Here is a 21686-nt window from a genome sequence, read left to right on the forward strand (position 1 = left end):
AGCCAGTACAGCACAAGGAAAGGTGTGCAACACTAGAATCAGAAAAATACTAATCAGTACAATAACAAGATCATATTATACACTCATTAGGGAGATGAAGTTAAAAGTTTTAAAATAACAGATGTCAGCTTAGGTGTGAACCAGTTAGAACTTTTGAATGTTGCTACTGTGAATGTAAAATGATAAAAATCATTTTGGAAAACAACATAGAAATTACTTGTATTACTGTTAAGAACCAACATTTCCATTCTTAAGTTTTTACTTAAGAGGAATGAAAACGCATCTTCACAATAGATTTGTACATACAAGTTGACTATCCCTTATCAGAAATACTTGGGACAAGAAATGTTACAGATTTTGCTTTGAAATCCACTTGATCTGCAAAAAGGATAGCGAGTCCTGCTTTTTGGGGGTTCCTGTCACATGGAGTATTGTTTTCCGCCCTTTAACTTTCAGTCTATGAGTTTCTTTTTGAATTAAGTGTTTCTTGTACGCAGCATATTGTTGGATCTTGCTTCTGGACCCATTCTTGACCCAGTCTATTTCTTTTGAATAGTGAATTGAGACTATTAACATTGATGGTTATAACTGATATGTTTTGGCTTATTGTCATGACTTTTTATTTTTGTTGGATTCTCCCCCTTAGCATTTAATTTCTTGTTGTACCCAATGGATTCATTCTGCTGGGCTTCCTGGGGTTGTGATCCTCATTGTTTTTTCCCAGGATTTTGTTTAAAAATTTTTGGAGTGCTGGTTTGGTATTCATGAAGTTCCTGAGGTGCTCTTTGTTATGAAAGTATCTTATTTCTCCATCAATTTTGAAAGATAGTTTTGCAGGGTACCTCAATCTGGGTTGGAGGCTGTTTTCCTTTAGGGCTTGAAATACATCACTCCAAGCTCTTCTGCCCTTGAGGGTTTGTGTTGAGAAGTCTGCTGTGATTCTGATGGGCTTTCCCTTGTATGTGATTTGTTTCTTTTCTCTAACTGCCCGTACAATTTTGTTCTTCTGTTGGGTTTCTGGAATCCTAACTATTATATGCCTATGTGTAGATTTTTTTTTGATCAAGGCTAGTTGGAGTCCTATATGCCTCACTTATCTGTATGTCAAGTTCTTTTCCCCTGCTTGGGAAGTTTTCTGCCATCACTTCTGTGAAAAGTTTTTTTATGTCACCTGCATTCTCTGTTTCTTCACTGACTCCAATCAGTCTCATATTATTCTTTTGCATCATCTAACAGCTGCTGGATTGATTTCTCTTGGTTCCTTACAATTTTAAAGAAATTTTCCTTTTCCTGGTCACTAATTGCAATCTTATCTACTATATCTGAAGTTCTGTCATCACATTGGCTCATTCTGCTGTGTAAGCTTTCAATGGAGTTTTTAATCTCCTGGAAATCTGTCTGTGTCTGTTTTATGGATTCCATTTGTTCCTATGTTGAGATTCCATCATGTTCCTCAGCTCCTCTATTTTTTTAATCTGTGTCCTCTCTAGATTGATTAATCATGTCTTGCACTATGGGCACAATCTCTGCTGTTATGTGAGAAATTATTTCTGATTTCATTTTTTCCAGATCCTCTGTTGTTGCCAGTTCAGCGAGTCCAGGTGGTTGAGTATCAGTGCTCCATCTTGTTTCCCTGTGGGGTGGCTGTAGGTGATCTGGAAGTCTAGTTTTGAGGCTTATGTGTCTTCTCATTTCGACGGGGGGAGGGGGTGCTGCTGGAACCTGCGTGGCTCACCTCCTCTGTGCTGGGAGCAGTGGAATGGTGGCCCAAGAGCCTCCTCCTAGGTGCTGGGATTGGCTTACCTCCTCTGCGCTGGGAGTGGTGGAATGGCGGCCCAGGCATATTTAAAATTTTTAAATTACAATTTCATCAGTGTTAATAAAACAAAAACATTTAGACTGTACCTTCAAAATTTTAACACTAGTGGTTTTTTAGTTAAAAATAATTGGGTATTTTTTAATCATGAAATTCTTAGTAGGGCAACAAGTATATGAGTATGATGTGTGATAATTGAAACTTATAGTAAAATTAGGAAATGGCATTTTGCTAAACTTTTAAAATCAGTAAAATTTTAATTACTATTGCTATTACTTTATTTCATGAGTTTTAATCTACTTAAAATATAAAATGTAGGATTTTGGTGATAGTTTAGTTTTTTAGAACGAATAACATCTGAAATACTATATCTGACTGCACTGTTTGAGGCAGAATGGCTTCACTGAGAAAAACCCACATTGAAACCTCATTGGACTTTGAATTGACCACCTGCTTGAATGACAATCTAGTTTCAACCAAAATTTCAGAAAAATGTGTATTATGTCATCGTGTAAGTCACCGTATTTCAGTTATCCATGAGTGTTATCAAAAGATACAGAACAAGTAAATCTCTTAAATATTTTCTAAATAGGCTATTTGCTGGCACACATAAAACCATCAAAGAGAATTACAATATATCTGAAAAGCTGGATATTGAAATATTTTAAAATAGGTAGAGTCAATAGATCTCAGTAGGTATCCTTAAGTGATAGAGCTTCAAAAATAGTTTGAATATTATATCAAACCTGTGTGCTTATTTAAATTGAAATTAATGGAAATAGTTGAACATTTAGAAAATGAGTGTTTTCAAGTGATTTGTACATGATATTTCATCAGAGATGTCAATACTTTAGCTTTATAAAAAATTTCAGTTATTAAAATGGATTGAAAAATATTAAATGTGATGGAAATACAAAACTAAAAATGTATTTAAAAGGAGAAGCTACTGTAAAAATGAAGAAAATTTTACACCATTTGAAGCAAAGCAAAAATTAATAAAATTAAGCTAATTAACATTCCCATGACTTTGTGACTTAGTAATAGAAATATTGGCTACCTAAAATTTTCAGAAGGCATATGAGAGCTAGACAGATTTTGAATTACTACTCAGGAGAAGCAGGGATAAGACTTACTGAACATTATCCTTAATGTAAAGCAAAATGCACTGCTTATTTGAGATACATCACTTGTTCATTATCAGTTTATTGGGGAAGCTCTTCAAAAAGTGCATTGTGGTTCTCTTTGTCCATTGTTGGCTCCCTACGCTGTATCATATAGCTAGTGATAGATATATTAAATATGCATATATAACAAGTTTTTTTAATTGCTTTTTTAAAAAATCCCCAGAGACTACAATTCTTTAAACTACACTGATACTTTTTTTTTTCTTTTTTTTTTTTTTAACCGGGGATTGAACTTGAGACTTTGCGCTTGTGAGGCAGGAGGCAGAACCACTGAGCTAAATCTCCGGCCCCTACACTGTGATTCTTTAAGGATACTTTTAGTGTGAGTTTAAAATAGGGTGCATTCTGGTCTGCCAAAAAGATGATTAAATCAGTTCTTTCCCACAGCACAGAGGTCCATCCACTTACATGTGGGAGTTGAGGTCTCTGAAGATCACCAGGGTGCCCCAGGACTAGGCCCCAGAGCTCAGTCAAGACCTTCTGGAGCGTACATGCCTGAACTGTCCTGGCTCCCAGCAGCTGGAGCCTCCACAGCCAGCAGCACCCAGGAACTTGGCAGCCAGTGGGCAGCACCCCACACACACAATGGCAGCCCCCTTGGCCTCCAACCGCAGCCCTAAATTAGAAATAACACAAATTTCTTTGAGCATTAGGGATGAATGGTTAAACAAGCTGTGGTACATCCATACTATTAAGTACTGCTCTGTAATAACAAGGAACAAGCTAGATTCGTGGATTTCTATAGAATTATTTTGAGTGAAAAAGCCAATCTCAAAAAGTCACATATATATGATTTTATTTATACAATAATCTCAAAGTAAAAAAATCTCCATCAGGCACTTCCAGGGACTAGGGTGGTGGGAAAATTGAGCCTGTTCTGCTGTAAAGGGGAAGAACAAGGGAGCTTTGGGGGATGGAACCGTCTTGCATTTTGAATGTCATGGTGGTTACATGTGATATAACTGAAGGGAAGAAACTCAAACAAATGAGCACACAGAAAACTGGTGAAATCTGAATAAACTCTGTAGATTGGACCCATGTCAACTTTCTGGCTTTGCTCTTGTACTATCTAGGTAGGCCAGATGGTACCATTTCGGGAATCTAGGAAATAGTGTACAGCACTTCTCTGTGCAATGTTTGTAATCACTGCATGTGAATCTATAATTACTTTTTCAATAAAAAATCAAAATAACTGATGAAAGTATATATTATAACATATCAAATAAGAGGAAACCATGAGTCCATACTTATATGAGTAAAAGGAAAACATAAATAGAATCTTTATGAAGAATGGGATATTTACATAATATCAAGTAGCTCACCACTACATATCCTTAGATTAAAAGGGAAAAATAGTACAGTAACTTTAAAGTAGAGAAGGTAGATAGGGGTGTAGTTGAGTTGTAGAGCATTTGCCTAGCATGGTGGAGGCCCTGGGCTCCAGCCTCAGCAAGCCAAAAAAAAAAACGAAACCCTACCAAGAAAAAAAAAATGACTATAGGTGAATTGACTACCCCTTTCAAGAAGATAGGGATAAATAAAAGAAAGAAAAATAAATACAAAACAAGTAAATAAATAAATGCAAACCGAGATAAAAGTTTAAAAATTGAAAAAAATGACAGACCGAATACATTAATATAAATAATTTTCTTTTAGATAATAAATATAGACCTAGATACCACGGTGCATACTTGTAATCGCAGCTACACAGGGAGCTGAGGCTGGAGGAGTGAAAGTTGGAGCACAGCCTAGGCAATTTAGCAAGACCAGGTCCTGAAAGGAAAATAAATTAATAAAAAGGGCTTGGGATGTGGCTCAGTAGTACAGCCCACTGTGTTCAATCATCAGCACTGCAAATAAACAATAAAGAAAAATAAGCCATTAATAAACTGCTCTTTAATGAATATGGAGAATAAGAATTATAAGAGAAATTATTACAATTCCAGAAGGTAATAGGCAATCATCAGGGCTACTTGTTGAATACTATCCAAATTAACTTAGAAATCTGAATGAAATGTGTATTTTTTTAAGCAAATCTGATTCTGGAAAAGAGAAAATTAAAATTATCATTTACTATTGAAGAAATAGAATGAAAATTGCAAACTACCCTCCCAAAGTGCCAGGCCTAAATGGAATTGTACTACTGCTCTTTAAACTTTTCCAAGGCCAAAAAATAAAAATTAAAAAAAAGAGGAAAAATTTTTGTGGTACTGAAGGTTGAACCTAGGGCCTTCACACTGAGCTACACACACCCTTGGCCCTTAAAATTTTATTTATTTTGAGAGAGGGTCGTGCAAAGTTGTCCAGGCTGGACCTGAATTTGTGATCCTTCTGCTTGTGCCTCCAGAAGTTCTGGGATTACAAGCATGGCCCACTGAGGTGGCTGGATTTTTTTGTTTTGGTTTGGTTTGGTTTGGTTTGGTGTTTTGAGACAGGGTCTGGATATGTAGTTCAGGCTGGCCTTGGATTTGCTAGGTAGATAGCCCAGGCTGGCTGCCAACTCCCAGCCATCCTCCTGCCTCAGCCGAGTATTTCTTCAACACTTTAAATTCTTCTGCTGCTGCTTCTTCTTCATCTTCTTCTTCCTCCTCCTCCTCCTCTTCTTCCTCTTCTTCCTCCTCCTCCCTCCCCCCCCCTTTTTTTGAGACAGGGTCTCATTAAGCAATCCCCATGTCTCCCAAGTGCTGGGATTACAGGCTAACATGTTAATTTCAAACCAATGGCCAGTATCATATTATGGTTGGCATATAGAAGCTATGTACCAAAGTTAGGAAAAATATGAAATTGGTTACACTCAGAACCTAACACGTCCTAAAGAAACAGCCAGTGGTAGTAAAGAAATTAGAGGCAAAAACTAGAGGAACAACTATTAGAAAGGAAAGAAACATGCACCTTTTTTGAAAAGGCAGGTGCCATATACACACTAAAACGCCCAATAACCTCCAGGTGCTGTATACAGATGAAAGAATCATCAAAATGTTAATGCCAAACAAGAAAAAGACATTTAGAATGATATTTCTATAAATGTGGAGAAAGAGTACCTGGCCACAGTATTCTCTATAAAGGAAAAGACAGTCATACTTCAACAAGAAGTTCTTTAGAATATGAGAAAATACTAAACCTTTAATCAGTGACCTGGCCTCCAATCAGATCCCTCACCCCACAGACTGTCCATCACTCACGGCCCTCGTCCCTCACCCCCTCACCCCTCACCCCACGCACTCTCCGTTCCTGACCGCACAGATCCCCACAACTGGGCTTATTGCCCCCGACCCCACCAGTAACCCAATTCTTCATCCCGGAGACAACCAGGTGTCCTGTGAGTTGCTGTCACAAAACTCCCTTCTGCCTAGGTCTGTCCCCTTCTTTTGAGCCTCCCCTAGTTGGACCGACCCGCACCCTCCTTAAAGGTTGTGAAGTGTGTTTGTACACAGCACGCCGGCTCTGGTGACTGTAGAGCCTTAGCTTCCCGAGAAATGATTACAGGCCCGACTGGGTGCCAAAATTTCGGTCAGACTTAAGTGGTATCGCCCAGAAGGGTGTATTGCATTAACCCGACTTCTCTCCGCCCTCCACTGGTCTGGCCCAGGAGAGGATTGTACCACTCTTTCCCCTCTCGCTGAATGCGTCTCTTGCGGGATACACCTCCCTATTCCCCAGACGAGAGGGGAGTTTTTACTTCACTAAACTTTACACAGACCTATAGAATTCAGTTCCAAAGACCACCTTCTCCTGGACGCTTGCCTTCAGACGGCTTCCACCGGTGGACATCCCCTTGCCGCTTTCTTGTGTGGAACAGTCCTCTGTACGGAATGAGAATTATGATGGCGGCTCTCAGGAAAAAATAAGTGGCGCAGCCATGCTGTTCTCCTGACGCTGCCGCTCCCGGCCAAAGTCTCTGCGGATCCGTAACAGTACCTTCTTCAGTGTGAGTATACTGCAACCTCTGTGGTTATGATCCTATGCAAAACCAACATCTCTCTAAGGTGCAGTGTCAGGGGGCAAGGACAGGAAACGGAAATAGTCCTTAGGGGTCATTTAAGTGTTGTTGGCGCCCGGCACTAAATTCTGTGCGTGGGGGTTTATGGCGTGACAGTAGCTCAGGTAATTTAGAGGTGATGGCTTTGTTGGGTATGGGGGATAATAAACTGGCAGTTTGGGGTGTCAGTTGGTGGTGAGTTAAAGGATCTAATGAATGGGAGACTGTGGACTGTGGCGACCTCTGGGGGAGTCAGGTTTAGCTTCCTGGCAGCATCTTGTCAAGCCTTGACTGTGTGTTTGTATTTTTCCTTAATCAGTCTGTATCCCCAGAGCTTGCTCATTTTATTAGTCATTCCAAAGAACCAATTTTAGCTTTGTTGATCCTCTCTAATGTGCTTTTGTTTTCTATTTCCTGTAATTTCCACTCTTATGTGTATTGTTTCCTTTTTTCTAACTTCCTAAATTGGATGTTAATTCATTAATGCTCAACCTTCCTTTGTTAAAAAAAAAAAAACTAAAAACATAAATTTTTCTTGCCTCAGCCTCCCGAATAGTTAGGACTGTCGGTGTTTGCCCCCACGCCTGGATGAGCATTGGCATTAAAAAACAAAAAAACAACTTATCCACGGATATGATGTCTATGTAACTATTTTATATTTGTCAATAAAACTTTTTTGAGAAAGGGTCTCACTATGCAGTCCAGGTTGGCCTTGAACTCACTATGTAGCCTAGGCTGGCCTCAAACTCAGAACAATCCTTCTGTCTCAGCCTCCAGAGTGCTGGGATTACAGGCATGTGCCACCATACCTGATTAATATTTGTCAATTTTTGAAAACATTTTCAATCGTATTAGCCCAGCTTCTTTCTTTGTGTGTGTGTGTGTGTGTTAGTGAGGATCGAACTCAGGAGCACTGTACCACTGAGCTACAGCCCCAGCCTTTTTATTTTTATTTTATTTGTGGTACTGGGGCTTGAATATAGGGCCTTCACTCTGAAGTACATCCCTGACCCTTTTTTATTTTGTATTTTGAGACAGGGCCTCACTAAATGGACTTGTGATTCTCCTGCCTCAGCCTCCCAAGTGCTGGGATTACAGGAGTGCGCCACTGTGCCCAGTTGAAGTAAAGCTCCTTTAATAAGTACTGTATAGTCTATATTCTTGAATATTTTATTTCTTGCTGCTATAATTATTAATGTATTTTTCTTCTATCTCCATTTGCTCATTGCTATTATAGGGAAACACTATCTGGTCTTAGAATTTTATCTTTATCCAGCCCCTTATCAAAATACCTTATGAATTTTAGTAACCTTTTCCCAGTGTCTGGTAGGTTTTCTATGTCCAAAATCTTATCATTGTCCAAAAAAGCTACATTTTCATTTTTTCCCCAGCGTTTACTCTGATTATTTCATCTAAAGCTCATAAGATGCTGGGAGCGATGCGCTGTAGATCACTATGGCCAGACCTAACTTGCCTCCTCCCGACAAGAGGGCATAGAGGAACAAGGCCTGGCCCAGAAGAGGACTGTCTTCCTTCCTGCCCATTCACCAGAGAAACATCAAACATGATGTCCTGCAGACCTTAGCTCCAGTTACAGACCAGCCCCTTTTACAACCCCCTGCATTTCCCCTACCTCTACCACTATAAATAAATGTGTGGCCATTTGCTTGGTGGTCTTTTCCTCCCATCAGGAGTTAGAGCCCCACCTGGCCCCACCTATACCATATTATATCTCTTTGTCTGACTTTCTTAATCTCTCACCATCATTTCTCATTTCTCACTCTGTGAACCCTTCAGCCACGCGGGCCGTGGTTGTAACCCAGTTTTGAGTTATACTGGACATCTCCATCTTTTTACTGTTTTTATCTTTGTGATGCTAGGGATGGAATCCGCAGTCTCACATGCTAAACATGCACTCTACCACTGAGCTATACCCCCAGCCCTTACTGCTAATTTCAATGGCAGTAGGTCCATTATTTTACTTTTTGGCATGGTGTTTGGCATGGCTATGTTTCATGAATGATTTTTATGACATTTAAGTTATTTTCTTCTTCCCTAATTGTAGTTTGCACTTTTATTAATAATGGCTGCTGAAAAAAAAGATGTTGAGTTGTGTTAGATGCTTTTTGGTGTAAGTTAATAGCATGTTTCCCCATAATTTGTTGATGTAATAAACAATAGTATTAATGTGGAACTTTCATATGGAAAGAAGAGGCTAAAATCATCCCTGTAAAAGAATTTAAGAAGGATTTTTCGGCCCGAGGATTTAGCTCAGTGGTTCCACCGCCTGCCTTGCAAGCACAAGGTCCTGAGTTCAATCTTCGGTACCAAAAAAAAAAAAGAAGAAGGATTTTTCACTTTAAAATGAAAAAATTACAAAAGATGACAGAAGAGACTACCTGTTTCCTTTCATTCAGATCACTTGGTTTCCTGCCTGCAGTGTCACCCGCCAGGCCAGGGACAAGTCCCTCCTCTCCCCATGGAGCATCACCATTCACTGTCCTAGTCCCACCCTCTCTCCAAACCTAGATCTGGCACTGAGGGGTAGGCTGGCTGGGTAGGGTGTAAAATACCTCATGGAGCAACCCAAGAGTAATGGGCCCCCACCTCGTTAATTCAACTCCAGATATGATCGTTTCTATACTCACCCTGAGTAATAGAGTAGGGATTCTTGAACTTTGTGGGGTGAATGCAGAATGATATTGATAACATGGAAACTGCCCTTTCAGGATTTCTTGGAGTCTGTGGAGCCATTGAGCCTTAGGCCTTACTGGAGGCTGCAGGATCTTCTGCATACAGACCCCTCTCCAGCTTTGAAAGGGGGGCTGAGGCCTAGGGTGAACATGCCAGCTAATGGGAAATCACCCCAGAACTTCCCTGCCCTGATTCCAGGAGAACCTGGCAGATCATTTGAGGTAAGGAGGAGAGCCTACTTTTGTCTATTTGTTTTTTCATTCATTATTTTTTAGTATGTTTTGATTTTGAAATAATTGTAGATTCAAATACAATGTAAATGTTATAAACAGCACACATGAAACCACTCATTTGAAACAGGATTTTGTGAGGAAAAGAAAAGTTTATTCCAGTGAATAGAGACTAAAATCAGGGGCTAAAATCAGAGATAGATTCCAGCAGCTAGCTGGGAAAAGCTGAGTTTTTTACATCCGTGTGTGAATGGGCTGACACTGGGAGAGAGAAATAGCAGCAGCTAGCTGGGAGAGATTTCATCCATGAGTGGATGGGCTAACAATGGGCTAACATGATGTGGAAGGGGGGAGATTAGCAGCTAACTGGGAAAGGAATTAGGTTTATATAGGTATTGAAGGGGCTAAGGATTCTGGGGTGAAATGTTTATGATTGAGTCCAAGGACAGTCACCATAGGTGTGTGGACAGTCACTGGACTTTTTGATGCCAGGGAGATTGTCTTCTGTTTACTGAGAAATAGCCTGTTGTCTGCTGAAAGCAGCCTGTTTGCTTTTGTCCTGTTTGTTTGTGAAGGACTCACGTCAGGCACGGCAATAAAGTTTACTCCATTTCCCTTAATGGTAACATCTTGTAAAACCTTGGAACAAGATCATGACCAGGATATTAACATACAAAACATTTCCATCGCCACATGGATGTCTCATTTTAAACTTTTAATAACTAGGACTACTTCCCTCCCACCCCTACTTCCTTACTCCCTAGTAACCACCAATCTGTTCTCTAATACAATATAATTTTGTCATTTCAAGAATGTTATATAAATGAAATCACTGAGTATGTTAGCTTTTGGGATTGGCTTTTTTTGCCAAGCATAATTCTCTGTAGATTCATCCATGGCTATGTGTAACAATAGTTTGCTCCTTATTGCTGAGTGGTATCTCATGGTGTTGATGTGCCACTGCCAAAAGCAAAACAAAACAAAAAACTATTACTTCTCTGCTCTTTTGTCAAAGATTAGTTGACTATCTTTATATGGCTCTATTTCTGAGCTCTCTTGTCTCTTCCATTGATCTGTCTATTCTTTCACAAATGCCATACTGTTTCGACTACTCTAGCTTCACTTTTTTTAATTTACAATTTTAGTGTTACTGGGGATTTAACCCAGGGCCTCTGCACTGAGCTATATCCTCAGCCCTTTTTCATTTTTTATTTTGAGACAGGGTCTTACTAAGTCACTTTAGTTGCCCTGTCTAGGCTTGAGCTTGAAATTCCTCCTATTTCAGCCTCCCAGAGTGCTGGGAATATGAGCATGCACCGCCATGCCTGATTTATAGTAAGCCCTAAAGCCAGCTAGTGTCAGTACTGTGAGTCATAGAAACATGTAGTTTGGGAATTAAAAAGCTGAAAAAGGAGGGCTGAGGAATCTTTGATTCCTAGATGGTGTCATAGAGAAATTGCTCAGACCCTAGTTAAAAACAGCAAGGAAAACTTTATTCAAGACTTTTGGAATAGGAGAGAAATTGAATTCAACCCCTGCATACAATAGGAGTATATTTTTGTCATTGGGCATGAAGTAGATGGAAAATTTCTAAGAGGAACTTGGTTAATATCAAGAATAGGGGAAGAGTTTGATTAGATCACCCTTGATCAGGTGGGGAATTCTCTCTAAATTAGCTTAGCAGGATTTTTGGTAAAATAGAGCTTGTCAGAAAAAGGACGAGGCCTAGATCCTGACTAAAGGGTTGACTAAGAAGGGTGTCCTTGTCAGTGCCCAAATGGTCACCTATGGTATGGAATGGCAGCTGTGCAGGAATCAAATTACTAAAGGCAAAAGGTACCAGTGGAATTCAATGATAGATCCAACTCCTGGGGAGTTGGTTCACTGGAAGCATAAGGAAATGCAAACCAATGAGAAAAAAGCAAAAAATATATAGACTCTTAGTTTTTGTTATCTATAATAGCTAAAATGAATGTAAAAGAGTGCTAGGTTAGATTTTTTTGCTGGACTAAGTAGGCTTAGATTTTTCTTAGTTAGAATTTTTTTTTCAGTACTGGGGATTGAACCCAGGGCCTTATACTTACCCAGCCTGTTTTTATTTTTTACTTTGAGAACAGAGTCTAGCTAAATTGCTGAGGCTGGGCTTAAATATGTGATCTTCTTGCCTCAGCCTCTCAGAGTGCTGGGATTACAGGAGTGTGCCACCATGTCCAGGCTGGTTAGTTGGACCTTTGACCAGTAGCTTCATGGCCCTCACAAAGGTAAAGATCATCCTGGGACAACAGAGAGTAGTTAGATTTAAGGCTTCTGGTCACCAATAAGGTGGTCCAGTTGGAGGAAGGGCATAACTTAGAAATTACTGAAGCCAGGAGCTGTGATGCGAAGAAGAGGTCTCATTTTATAGATAGGATATGGTCAGCTTTCTGAAGAACCTTTATTAATGTGAGTTGTGAGAGTAACTAATATACTAGCAGTATCTTTGGGTTTGAATACTACCAAAGGACATGTTTGGGTTTCTGCAAGACCTGCACCCTCTTGGAACAGAGAGACTATACTTGATCCATACAAACAGGAAGTTTTCCATAAGAGAACAGCCAACCTGGCAGACTTGAGAAGGGGGATTGTCTGACTCTCCCTATTAATGCCAAGTGGGACATTCTGGATAAAATGGACGCATGCCTTATGTGGATGGCTTTATCATAATTTGGGTATTCATTTGCCCACTGTGCCCATTGCCCAGGTCCTGGTAAATGCTGTGATTAAAGGAACCAGGACCTCTTTTGCATGGGCACCTTAGTGCTGCAGAATCCAGCAACTGGAGCCTCATTGAATTTGACATCTCAGCTTCCTCTCCTGGGTCCTACATGTGCTAATAAAACATTAGGTTAATTAACAAGAAAATGAGGAGAGGCAGAATAAAGAGTCAAGTCCCCTAGCAGGGTAAAGCTCTTTAGATGGTTATTAAGAAGCGGGATGAATAAAATAGACGTTGAGGGCTGGGGATGTAGCTCAGTGGCACCACACCTGCCTCGCAAGCGCAAGGTCCTGAGTTTGATCCCCGGTGCTAGAAAATAAAAATAAAAATAAAAAAATAAAAAAGACGTTGATGGGTTTGAAACAAAAGCCTTAATACAGTACTGTGGAAGGTTGGTTGGATCAAAGGGACCCCTTGCTGGTCTCCAGCTGTTAAAGGGCCCCAAACAAGTCTGTTCTATTTATCCTAACTAGGGGGAATTTAAAAATCCAAAAGGTGTGGGATGGAGGTATAGCTCAGTGGTAGAGCACTTGCCTAGAATAAGCAAGGCACTGGGTTCAATCTTCCACATCTCTAAACTAAGAACAAAACAAAACAGGGCAAAGATTATGAGAAACCTACCCTCAACTGCCTGAGACAAATAAGATAAAAATTGATCCAAGGGCAAGAGTTCTATAGTTCCACCCCTCAGTGGGACCCGAAGCCGTATGCACTTAATGAGTAGAAAAGTAAAGTTTCTGGTGCTCCTTGACATGGAAGCCTCGTACCGAAATCTATTGGTGAAGCCCTAACCTGGGCTGTAACTAGATCAAGAAATATAGAAATGTAAGGGTTGATAGGATTACAGTGGAAGTTTGATGAGAATTGCCATGATTAAACAGGCTTTCCCTGAGTGTTCTATGGTTATGGATATTATGTCTCATGAGGAAACACTTCGCCTATCTATAGTATTCTAAAACCAAAACTTGTCAAAGAAATCCTAATGGAGGCTACACATAGGAATGTAAAGGTTGATGAGATGAAGGTGAAAGTTTGGGGGAGAATTGGTATGTTTGAATAGGCATGTTCGAATAGGCTTTTCTGAAAAGTAGTTGCAGCTGCCTTTTACCTGAATGTATTATAGAAATGGACCCTGGGGCCGGGGATTTAGCTCAGTGGTGCCGCTGCCTGCCTCACAAGTGCACGGTCCTGAGTTCTATCTCTGGTACCAAAAAACAAAACAACAAAACAAAACAAAAAACCAAATGGACACTGTATCTGACTGTAGAGTGTTCTCTTTTTTGGTACCGGGGATCGAACTCCGGTCCTTGCGCTTGCACAGCAGGCGGCGAAACCACTGAGCTAAATCCCCGGCCCTAGTGTTCTCCCTAGTATTATAAACCCACACTTCAAGCAAGATTACTTGGATAGGCTAAATGAGAACCAATAAGATTACCCAAGCCAACAGAGGGTAGAATAGAACTTGGGTTGTTGATACAGACAAATACTTTGGTGTGGCGCGTAGTCTAGGACTCAAGGCAAAAAGCCTATGAGCGCCCTCCAGTGGTAAATACCAGGATTTTGGACTAGAGAATTTCCATTTGAATGGCAATTACTAGCTGGCTATCAGACCTTAATTAAAATTGTCCCTATGATTGAAGGGCATAAAATAATTTTTTGCAATGCTGGAGATTAAACCCGGAGAGCAGTAAGCTGCATCCACAGCCCTTTTTATTTATTTTTATTATGAGATAGACTCTCACTAAGTTCCCCAGGCTGGCCTCAAACTTGTGATCCTCCTGCATAGACTCCCAAGTATATAGGATTATAGGTGTATGCCACCATACCAGTTCATAAAATAATTTTGAAACATAAAATACCCATGATGTCTTAGCTGATGGAGAAAGGCTGTAAGGGAGAGGTTAGTAGTACCCAGAGTGTTACTAGCCAGTCAGGTTCATATGCTCACTGCTGACCAAATAAAGGAGGCCATATATTTTGATAAAAATGAAAAAGGGTATATTCAAAGCTAGCTCCAAGGAGATAGAGGGGCCCATTTTTCTCAAATCACCATCTCCCTGAATACAGGTGGACAAAGGTCTTTTATAGCTTTATCACTTCCAGCCTGGCTCATTGTCCCTTTTCTTGTAGAAAGGAAACTGGGTTCTGACCTCTTGGGGCCAGCATCTGCATATTCTCTCACTGCTTTAGGGCTGAGGAGAAGAGCAAGGCATGGGGTGTTAGTTATATTCTCAGCAGGAAGAAGTTTGGGGAAGTTGAAAGAACTCTAACTTTTAAAGTTCCATTTTGAGATGCTGGTCACAAAAGGCATTTCATAATAAAATAGAAATGGTTTATACAGAAACTAGACACCAGGAGAATGCAGTTAGCATACTGATGAGCATCCTAAGACTCTTTTTCACCTGGTACTGATATGTAAAGAGATGGCAGATTCTATTTTCACTTGGACAGTGCCCTCACTTTCAACTGACCAACAAGAGCTGCTTGGTTTGTGAATGGCAGTTTTAAGGTGAATGAACAGTATCTTGGCTTGGAAGGCCACCACCATGACTAGAAGAAAGTAAAAGCAAAGCAACTGAGTTGGGTGAATTGCTTGTTCACTTCCTAGTGAAAAAGCTATCATTGTACAATCCAAGTCGGTTGTCTCATGAAGTCAAAGAATGAAATTGTGGACAGAAAGAGAAAAGATAAATGTTTATTGGAAATATAAGAAGAAAAATAGCTCCTGGTGGGTATCCAGGAGGGTCTCTTAAAAGTGGAGCTCCAGGTGTTTTGTTTTGGTCTTATGTAGATTAACATAGAGTCTGAAGAAAATCAGTTACTTAGCTGGCCGAGTTCACTCTGCATTTCTAACTTTCTCAAAGTCCATCCTGGAGATATGGAGGATTTGTTAATTAACTTAGCTTATTCTACCAAGGAAGTTTTTTTCTGAGAATTAGAGTTCTTAACTCTATCCTTTTTCCTGTGTTTGCTTTTATATTTATAAGCTTAGTTAGCTATATGACTTGAATTAGCTCTTAACTCAGTGTATGTGCTATTTTCTTTGCAACTAGCTGACTCTCTCTTAGGCCCTGTCTCTTATTGTCTATTTATAAGCTAACTAACTAGACTGTCTTTTACACTAGCAATTATGGGAAAATTAAACAATATTTTAAAACGCTGTGTTTGGTTTTACTAACTCAAAGGCGGCTATGTGGTAAGGCAGAATGGCAATAGAAAACTGGCCCTCAAAAATGTATGGCCCTGCCAGGGATTTAGCTCAGTGGCACTGCACCTGCCTCACAAGTGCAAGGTCCTGAGTTCGATCCCTGGAACCAGAAAAAAGAAGTGTATGGCCCTATAGAAATGACTGTGGAAATTTGAGGGTTGCATCAAAGTAAGACATGTCCATCCATGCCCATCAAAAAAACAAACTTCAGGGCCAGGGATTTAGCTCAGTAGTGCCATGCCTGCCTTGCAAGCACAGGGTCCTGAGTTCAATCCTCAGTACAAAACAAAACAAACAACAACAACAAAAAAAAAACCCTTCAGCATCAAAAGGATAAGCAGATCTCCCTGTGTGCTAGCTTAAGATAGTCAATTGGGTCCATGAAATTAGTAGATATAGGAATATTACAGTCATGCAGAGGTGGGGGAGAATCGAGACATAAGAGTTGGCCCTCTATATGCCAAATCCATTGATTCAGCCCTCCATGCATGGAAAATATTCATGAAAAAATTGTGTCTGTATTAAACATGTAATACTTTTTTCTTGTCATTCCCTACACAATACAGTATAAAAACTATTTGCATAGCATTTACATTGTGTCAGATATAAGTAATTTAGAGATGATTTGAAGTTATATAGGGGAAGAGCTGGAGGTGTGGCTCAGTGGTGGAGCGCTTACCCAGCATGAACAAGGCCCTGGGTTCCATCCCCAGCACTGCAAAACCAGCAGCCAAACAAACAAACTATATAGAACGTACAGGTAGGATCTATTCAAATACTACACCATTGTATATAAGGAAGCATCTGTGGATGTGAGTATCTGTAGAGGTTCTAGAACCAATCTTCTGAGGATATAGTAAGGACTGACTATATTGTTTTTTGCATTCCCCAAAGCAGAAAACACCAATAAGAACTATTCTGTTTGCCAACAAAAGAAACAGAGACAGCAGAGGGCTATATGGCCAAATTCTCCAGGGCAGGGGGGTGCCTGAATGTAGCTGGCAAATCACACTGTTACAGGTAGCCCCTTTGCATTTTATTGACATGACTAGACACTGAATCTAAACTGTCCTTGCCTTCCTGGTGGTAGATGAGCCACTCAGGGCACTATAAAAGATATGCAACAGAAGATGTTGCACCAGTTTGGATTACTGAGTCACTTCTCTTCAAACCCAGGAACACACTTGCATCTTCATGTGGAGAATTAGTTGGCAATGGAAACATTAGATGCTTAAAATGGAGTAAGGGGTAGATAGAGGCAGGAAGGGCTGGCTTACACATCTCCAAAATTTGTGCCCACCCTCAACGTGAGGGGGACAAAGGAAATTTTTGTGTTCAGGGGCGTACACTGCTGCTCTATAGCCAACCAGGATTGTAAACTCAGCATCAGTAACAAATTAAAGGAGTGAAATTTAAAGGGGAAAACACTTTACAGTGGACCCTCAAGTTACAACTGGCCTGACATATGAACCACTTGGGTTAATTAGGTTAATGGAAGATTCACCTGCCTCTTGTTATCTATAGTGTGTACCCAGGTAGACATCCAGATCTCAGCTGTATTGACTTACAACCAACTTGGGTTACAACCACCCCTCAGGAACCAATCAAGTTTGTAAGTCAAGGGTCCACTATACCAAATAAGAGTTCTTTTTTAAGTGGCAGCCCCTTGTCTCCTTTGCATTTCATTGAAGGTGGGGAGGGACTGCTAACTTAATTAAGACACCTGGTTTCCTCCATGTTCTGCTTATCGTTATAAAGAATCCACTCATCAAAAATAGGCTTTTGAAAGGAAAGTTTATTCCAGGGAACAGGAACTAAATTCAGGAGATTCTAGCAGCTAGCTGGGAAAAGCGGAATTTATCACATCTGTGTGTGGATGGGCTAATGTTGGGAGAGAGAGAGACAGTGGCAGCTAGCTGGGAGAGATTTTATCCCTGAGTGATGGGCTAACACAGAGAGAGAGAGAGAGAGAGAGAGAGAGAGAGAGAGATTAGCAACTAACTGGGAAAGGAATTAGGCTTATATAGATTTTGAAATGGCTAAGGAATCTGGGGTGAAATATTTATGGCTCGTATGCCCAAGGACAGTCTGTTCAGTTGTGTACACAATTACTGGACTTTTTGGCACCAGGGGGAGGTGTATACTTCCTTTTGACTCCATTTGCCCTATTTACTGGGAAGCTACTGTTCCTTAAAAGCAACCTGTTTGCTTTGTCCCCTTTGTTTGTGAAGGACTCACTTAAGTCAGACTTAACATTTACCAGCTGTCCCCCTTGTCTTGTTAATTGCTCCCTAAAGTAAAATTTTAACTCTTTCTAGTCAGGATTAGCCAGAAAGCCTAATGAAGCCTATAGACCGGGTTCCCCTGCAGTGATCCCAGCAAATAGATTCTTTTTTTCTGATGGATCCAGGGAAGAGGGGTCTGGGCAAGATACTGGTATGATGATTATATATTTTTCTTTCTTTCCCGCATCACCCCAACTTTCTTTTTTCTTACCTGATGCAGTGGTAGCAGGATCAGGGCTGTGACTACAAATGCCACAAGCAGTTTCTAAGCAAGAAACTTAAGTTGGGTTTTTTTTCTATACTGGGGATTGAACCCAGGGCCTTCATACTTAGCTACATCTCCAGCTCTTTCGTAGTCTTTATTTTTGAGACAGGGTCTGAGTAAGTCACTAAATTCCATAGGCTGGGCTCAAACTTGTGATCCTCCTGCCTCAGCCTCCCAGAATGCTAGAATTACACGTGTGTACCACCATGCCCAGCTTATTTTTAAAATCTTTATGTCACAATTTGTTGCCCTGATAAGTGGGTTATACCCTCACCCTATTTGGCAAAAATTGAGGTTAGTAGTAAATGCAACCATATTGCCTGGTGGCATAATAGCCCACTAGTTTTGCACTTATGTGAACTTAACTTGTCTAAATGGGAGTAGACTGAGGAGGAGCACTTGCTAGATTTGTATTCTGCTTGCAGTCTAGACCAGCATAATGACCAAACATAATATTCCTTCCAAAGGTAGAAAATTTTGGGTAAAAATGGGGAGAAGGGAGAGAAGCTAAAGGTAAAGGAATGGATAAATGGGTTATGTAATGAGGGAAATCCAATATTAAATTAACACCTTGAAAGAGGCTCAGATCAAGAAATGGCATTATCTCTTAACTCAATAATACTCAACACCCAAAGTTAAAGGAGGAAAGGTTTCTTTGGTTCACAGTTTATAGAGGTTTCAGTCTATAATCGACTGGCTCCAAGGCAGGGTGGCATGGCAGACAAGCATGGCAGACAGGCATCACAGAGGAGAACCAATGCATGGTGGGCAGAAGGTAGCAAAGCAAGCAAGGGACCTTAGTAGTTTCTTTCTGCACCTTTTATACTCTGTCTAGGCTACTGGGATTAGGGGAGTACCAAACCAATCAGTGGACTGATTTAGTAATCACACACTCTTAATCCCAGCATCACACACTCTAGATTCAGCTACCTCTGAAAAAGTCCCACCTATGACCACATGAGGCTTTGGGGGGACATCTAGACACAAACCATAGCAATCCGCCCCTGCCCCCTCAAAGACTCATGCACATCCCTTCATGCAAAAGGCATTTAGTCCATCTCCAAGAGTAGCCAAAGTCCTAACAGTTTCAGCATTGCCAAAAAGTCCAAGTCTAAATTCTCCTCTGAGATTTAAGGCAAACTCTTAGCTGTGAGTCCCTGTACAAATGAAAAAAAAGTTAAACACTTCCACAATTCAATGCTACAAAATAGACATTTCTATTCTAAAAGATACAAGTAGGGGTATACCAAGGAATGGGACCAAAGCAAGTCCAAAATCCAGCAGGGCAAACATGAAGTCCTGTAGTTCCATGTGCAGCATCTGAGGAAACCTGTAGCAAGATGTGAACTCCAAAGGGCTTTGGTGGCTCCACCCCTATGGCACTTCTGGTGGTTGTAGCTCCCATGGTTTCTGTCTTTGGCTGGCTCTGCTTCCTCTTTGCAGTTTTCCTCAGGTGGTCCACATTGCTGGCTTCTCCAAACTTCTGGGGTTTCCAATGCACCCTCAGCTTCACACTTACAGCTTCACACACTGCCCTCTCAGGGGCACACTGCCTGGCCTCCCAGACCTTCTTGGAAGCCTTCCTGACCCCACAACTCTTGCATTCTGCATGTGCCTAAAACCAGTGCCACATGGATGATGCCAAGGTCTGCTGTGAGCTGGAATAGTAGCCAGGCTTCTGTCTCATGGCTGTAGAGATTAAGTACCTGGATCACTGAGCACTCTGAACCCAATCCTGAGGAACAAATTTTCTAGATCACCACCATTCTGGAACATGGTGCTCTTGGGGAACTCTTCTCAAAGCAAATTTTTTCACCTTGCACCTCTGAGGCTGCAAAGGCTGGAGTCCTGCTGGTTCTCATGATGTCCTCAGCCCATCTTTTCTGTTGTCTTCTTCTGAAATACTTGGCTTTTCCTTGCTAGTCTTTTAAGCAACCAGTTTCTCCTCTGTTCCATCTTTTCAGGCTGAAACTTTACTGGAGCTTCCTTTCTGGCCAAATTCACAATGTTTTGAATTTTTCTGCTGGGCTCTTTGCTCTTGATTCTCAACATAGGTCTGGCTAAAAGCCCCCAACAGTAGCCAGGGCACAACCCAAACATGAGATTGCCTTGAAATTTCCTCAGCAAGATTAATTAGTCCACCACCCTTAACCTTAGTCTCAGGCAAAGTCTCTGGACATGAGCAAAATGCGGGCAAACTTTCTGCTAAGGTATAATACACATGGTCTGGAGTCCAACAGCCAATGCAGTCCTTCTTCCCAGCAGAAACCTCCCGAGCCTGGTCTTTACCAGCTTTTTGGTCTTCTGAGCTCTAACCAGAATCTCCTATCAAGTAAAGCCTAAGGCTTACCAGCTCTGCTTTTGCAGCCAGCATTTTGAAACCTTTCCTAACTCCTCCCCTTCCCACAATCCAGTTCCAAAGGCTCCTAAACCACATGGTCAGGTACAGTCACAGCAACTTCTCTGGTACCAAATTCTGTTTTAGTTACTTTTCTCATTGCTGAGACAAAATACCGAACACCCTAAGTTAAAAGAGGAAAGGTTTATTTAGCTCACCGTTTGTAGAGGTTTCAATCCATAATCAGCTGACTCCAAGGTAGAGTGGTATGGCAGACGAGTATCACAGAGGAGAAACAGTTCATGTCAAACAGAAGGTGGCAAAGCAAGCAAGGGACCTTAGCAGCTTTTTTCTGCCCCTTTTATACTCTGTCTAGGCTACTGGGATTAGGGCAGTACCAAACCAATCAGTGGACTGATTTAGTAATCACACACCCTTAATCCTAGCATCACACACTCTAGACTCAGCCACCTCTGAAAAAGCCCCACCTATAACTGCATGAGGCTTTGATGGGACATCTAGACACAAGCCATGACAATGAGCAAAGCCACATGTTGCTGAGATTAATCCTGTTTTGGGAACCTGACAAGAGTGAATGGAAGCCATAACCTGGGAGACATTTTCTTAATAAGGTGATGGACAAGAATAATTATCAGTGACTGAATGAGACTCTAATAATATGTCAGGATCATTTGAATTTTATGACTCATTTTATTTTATTTTGTTTTATTTTACCTTATTTTTGTGTGCTAGGAATAGAGTCCAAGGTTTTATACATGCTAAATAAGTGCTCTATCGCTGAGCTATCAAAGACCAAGGATGACCTGTGGTATAATGTACTCATAGTTCTCCATTTTTTTCTTAATGATACTTTTTATTCTAGATGTGAATTCTTTCTCCATTATGTGCATAGAAAGTGCCTTCTTTCAGTT

At 40.7% G+C, this 21686-nt stretch overlaps 1 protein-coding gene across 2 annotated transcripts in view; it reads left to right on the forward strand.

Annotated features, from left to right (window-relative positions):
* Window positions 1-6614: 6614 nt before the first annotated feature.
* Window positions 6615-21686, forward strand: part of Znf157 (zinc finger protein 157) — a 32005-nt gene continuing 16933 nt past the window's right edge. Inside the window, exons 1-2 of one of the 2 annotated variants that reach the window (XM_004871587.3) lie at window positions 6615-6928; window positions 9709-9894. In XM_004871587.3, the coding sequence (XP_004871644.1) occupies window positions 9823-9894 (72 nt within the window). In that variant the 5' untranslated portion in view covers window positions 6615-6928; window positions 9709-9822. Of the gene's footprint in view, window positions 6929-6952; window positions 7105-9708; window positions 9895-21686 lie in introns of those variants that run through there. The other variant, XM_021249629.2, reaches the window with a different exon arrangement.

The sequence above is a fragment of the Heterocephalus glaber genome, unplaced genomic scaffold (assembly GCF_053883595.1).
Source record: "Heterocephalus glaber isolate CG9 unplaced genomic scaffold, H.glaber_assembly_v1.0 deba00001547, whole genome shotgun sequence".
NCBI lineage: Eukaryota > Metazoa > Chordata > Mammalia > Rodentia > Bathyergidae > Heterocephalus > Heterocephalus glaber.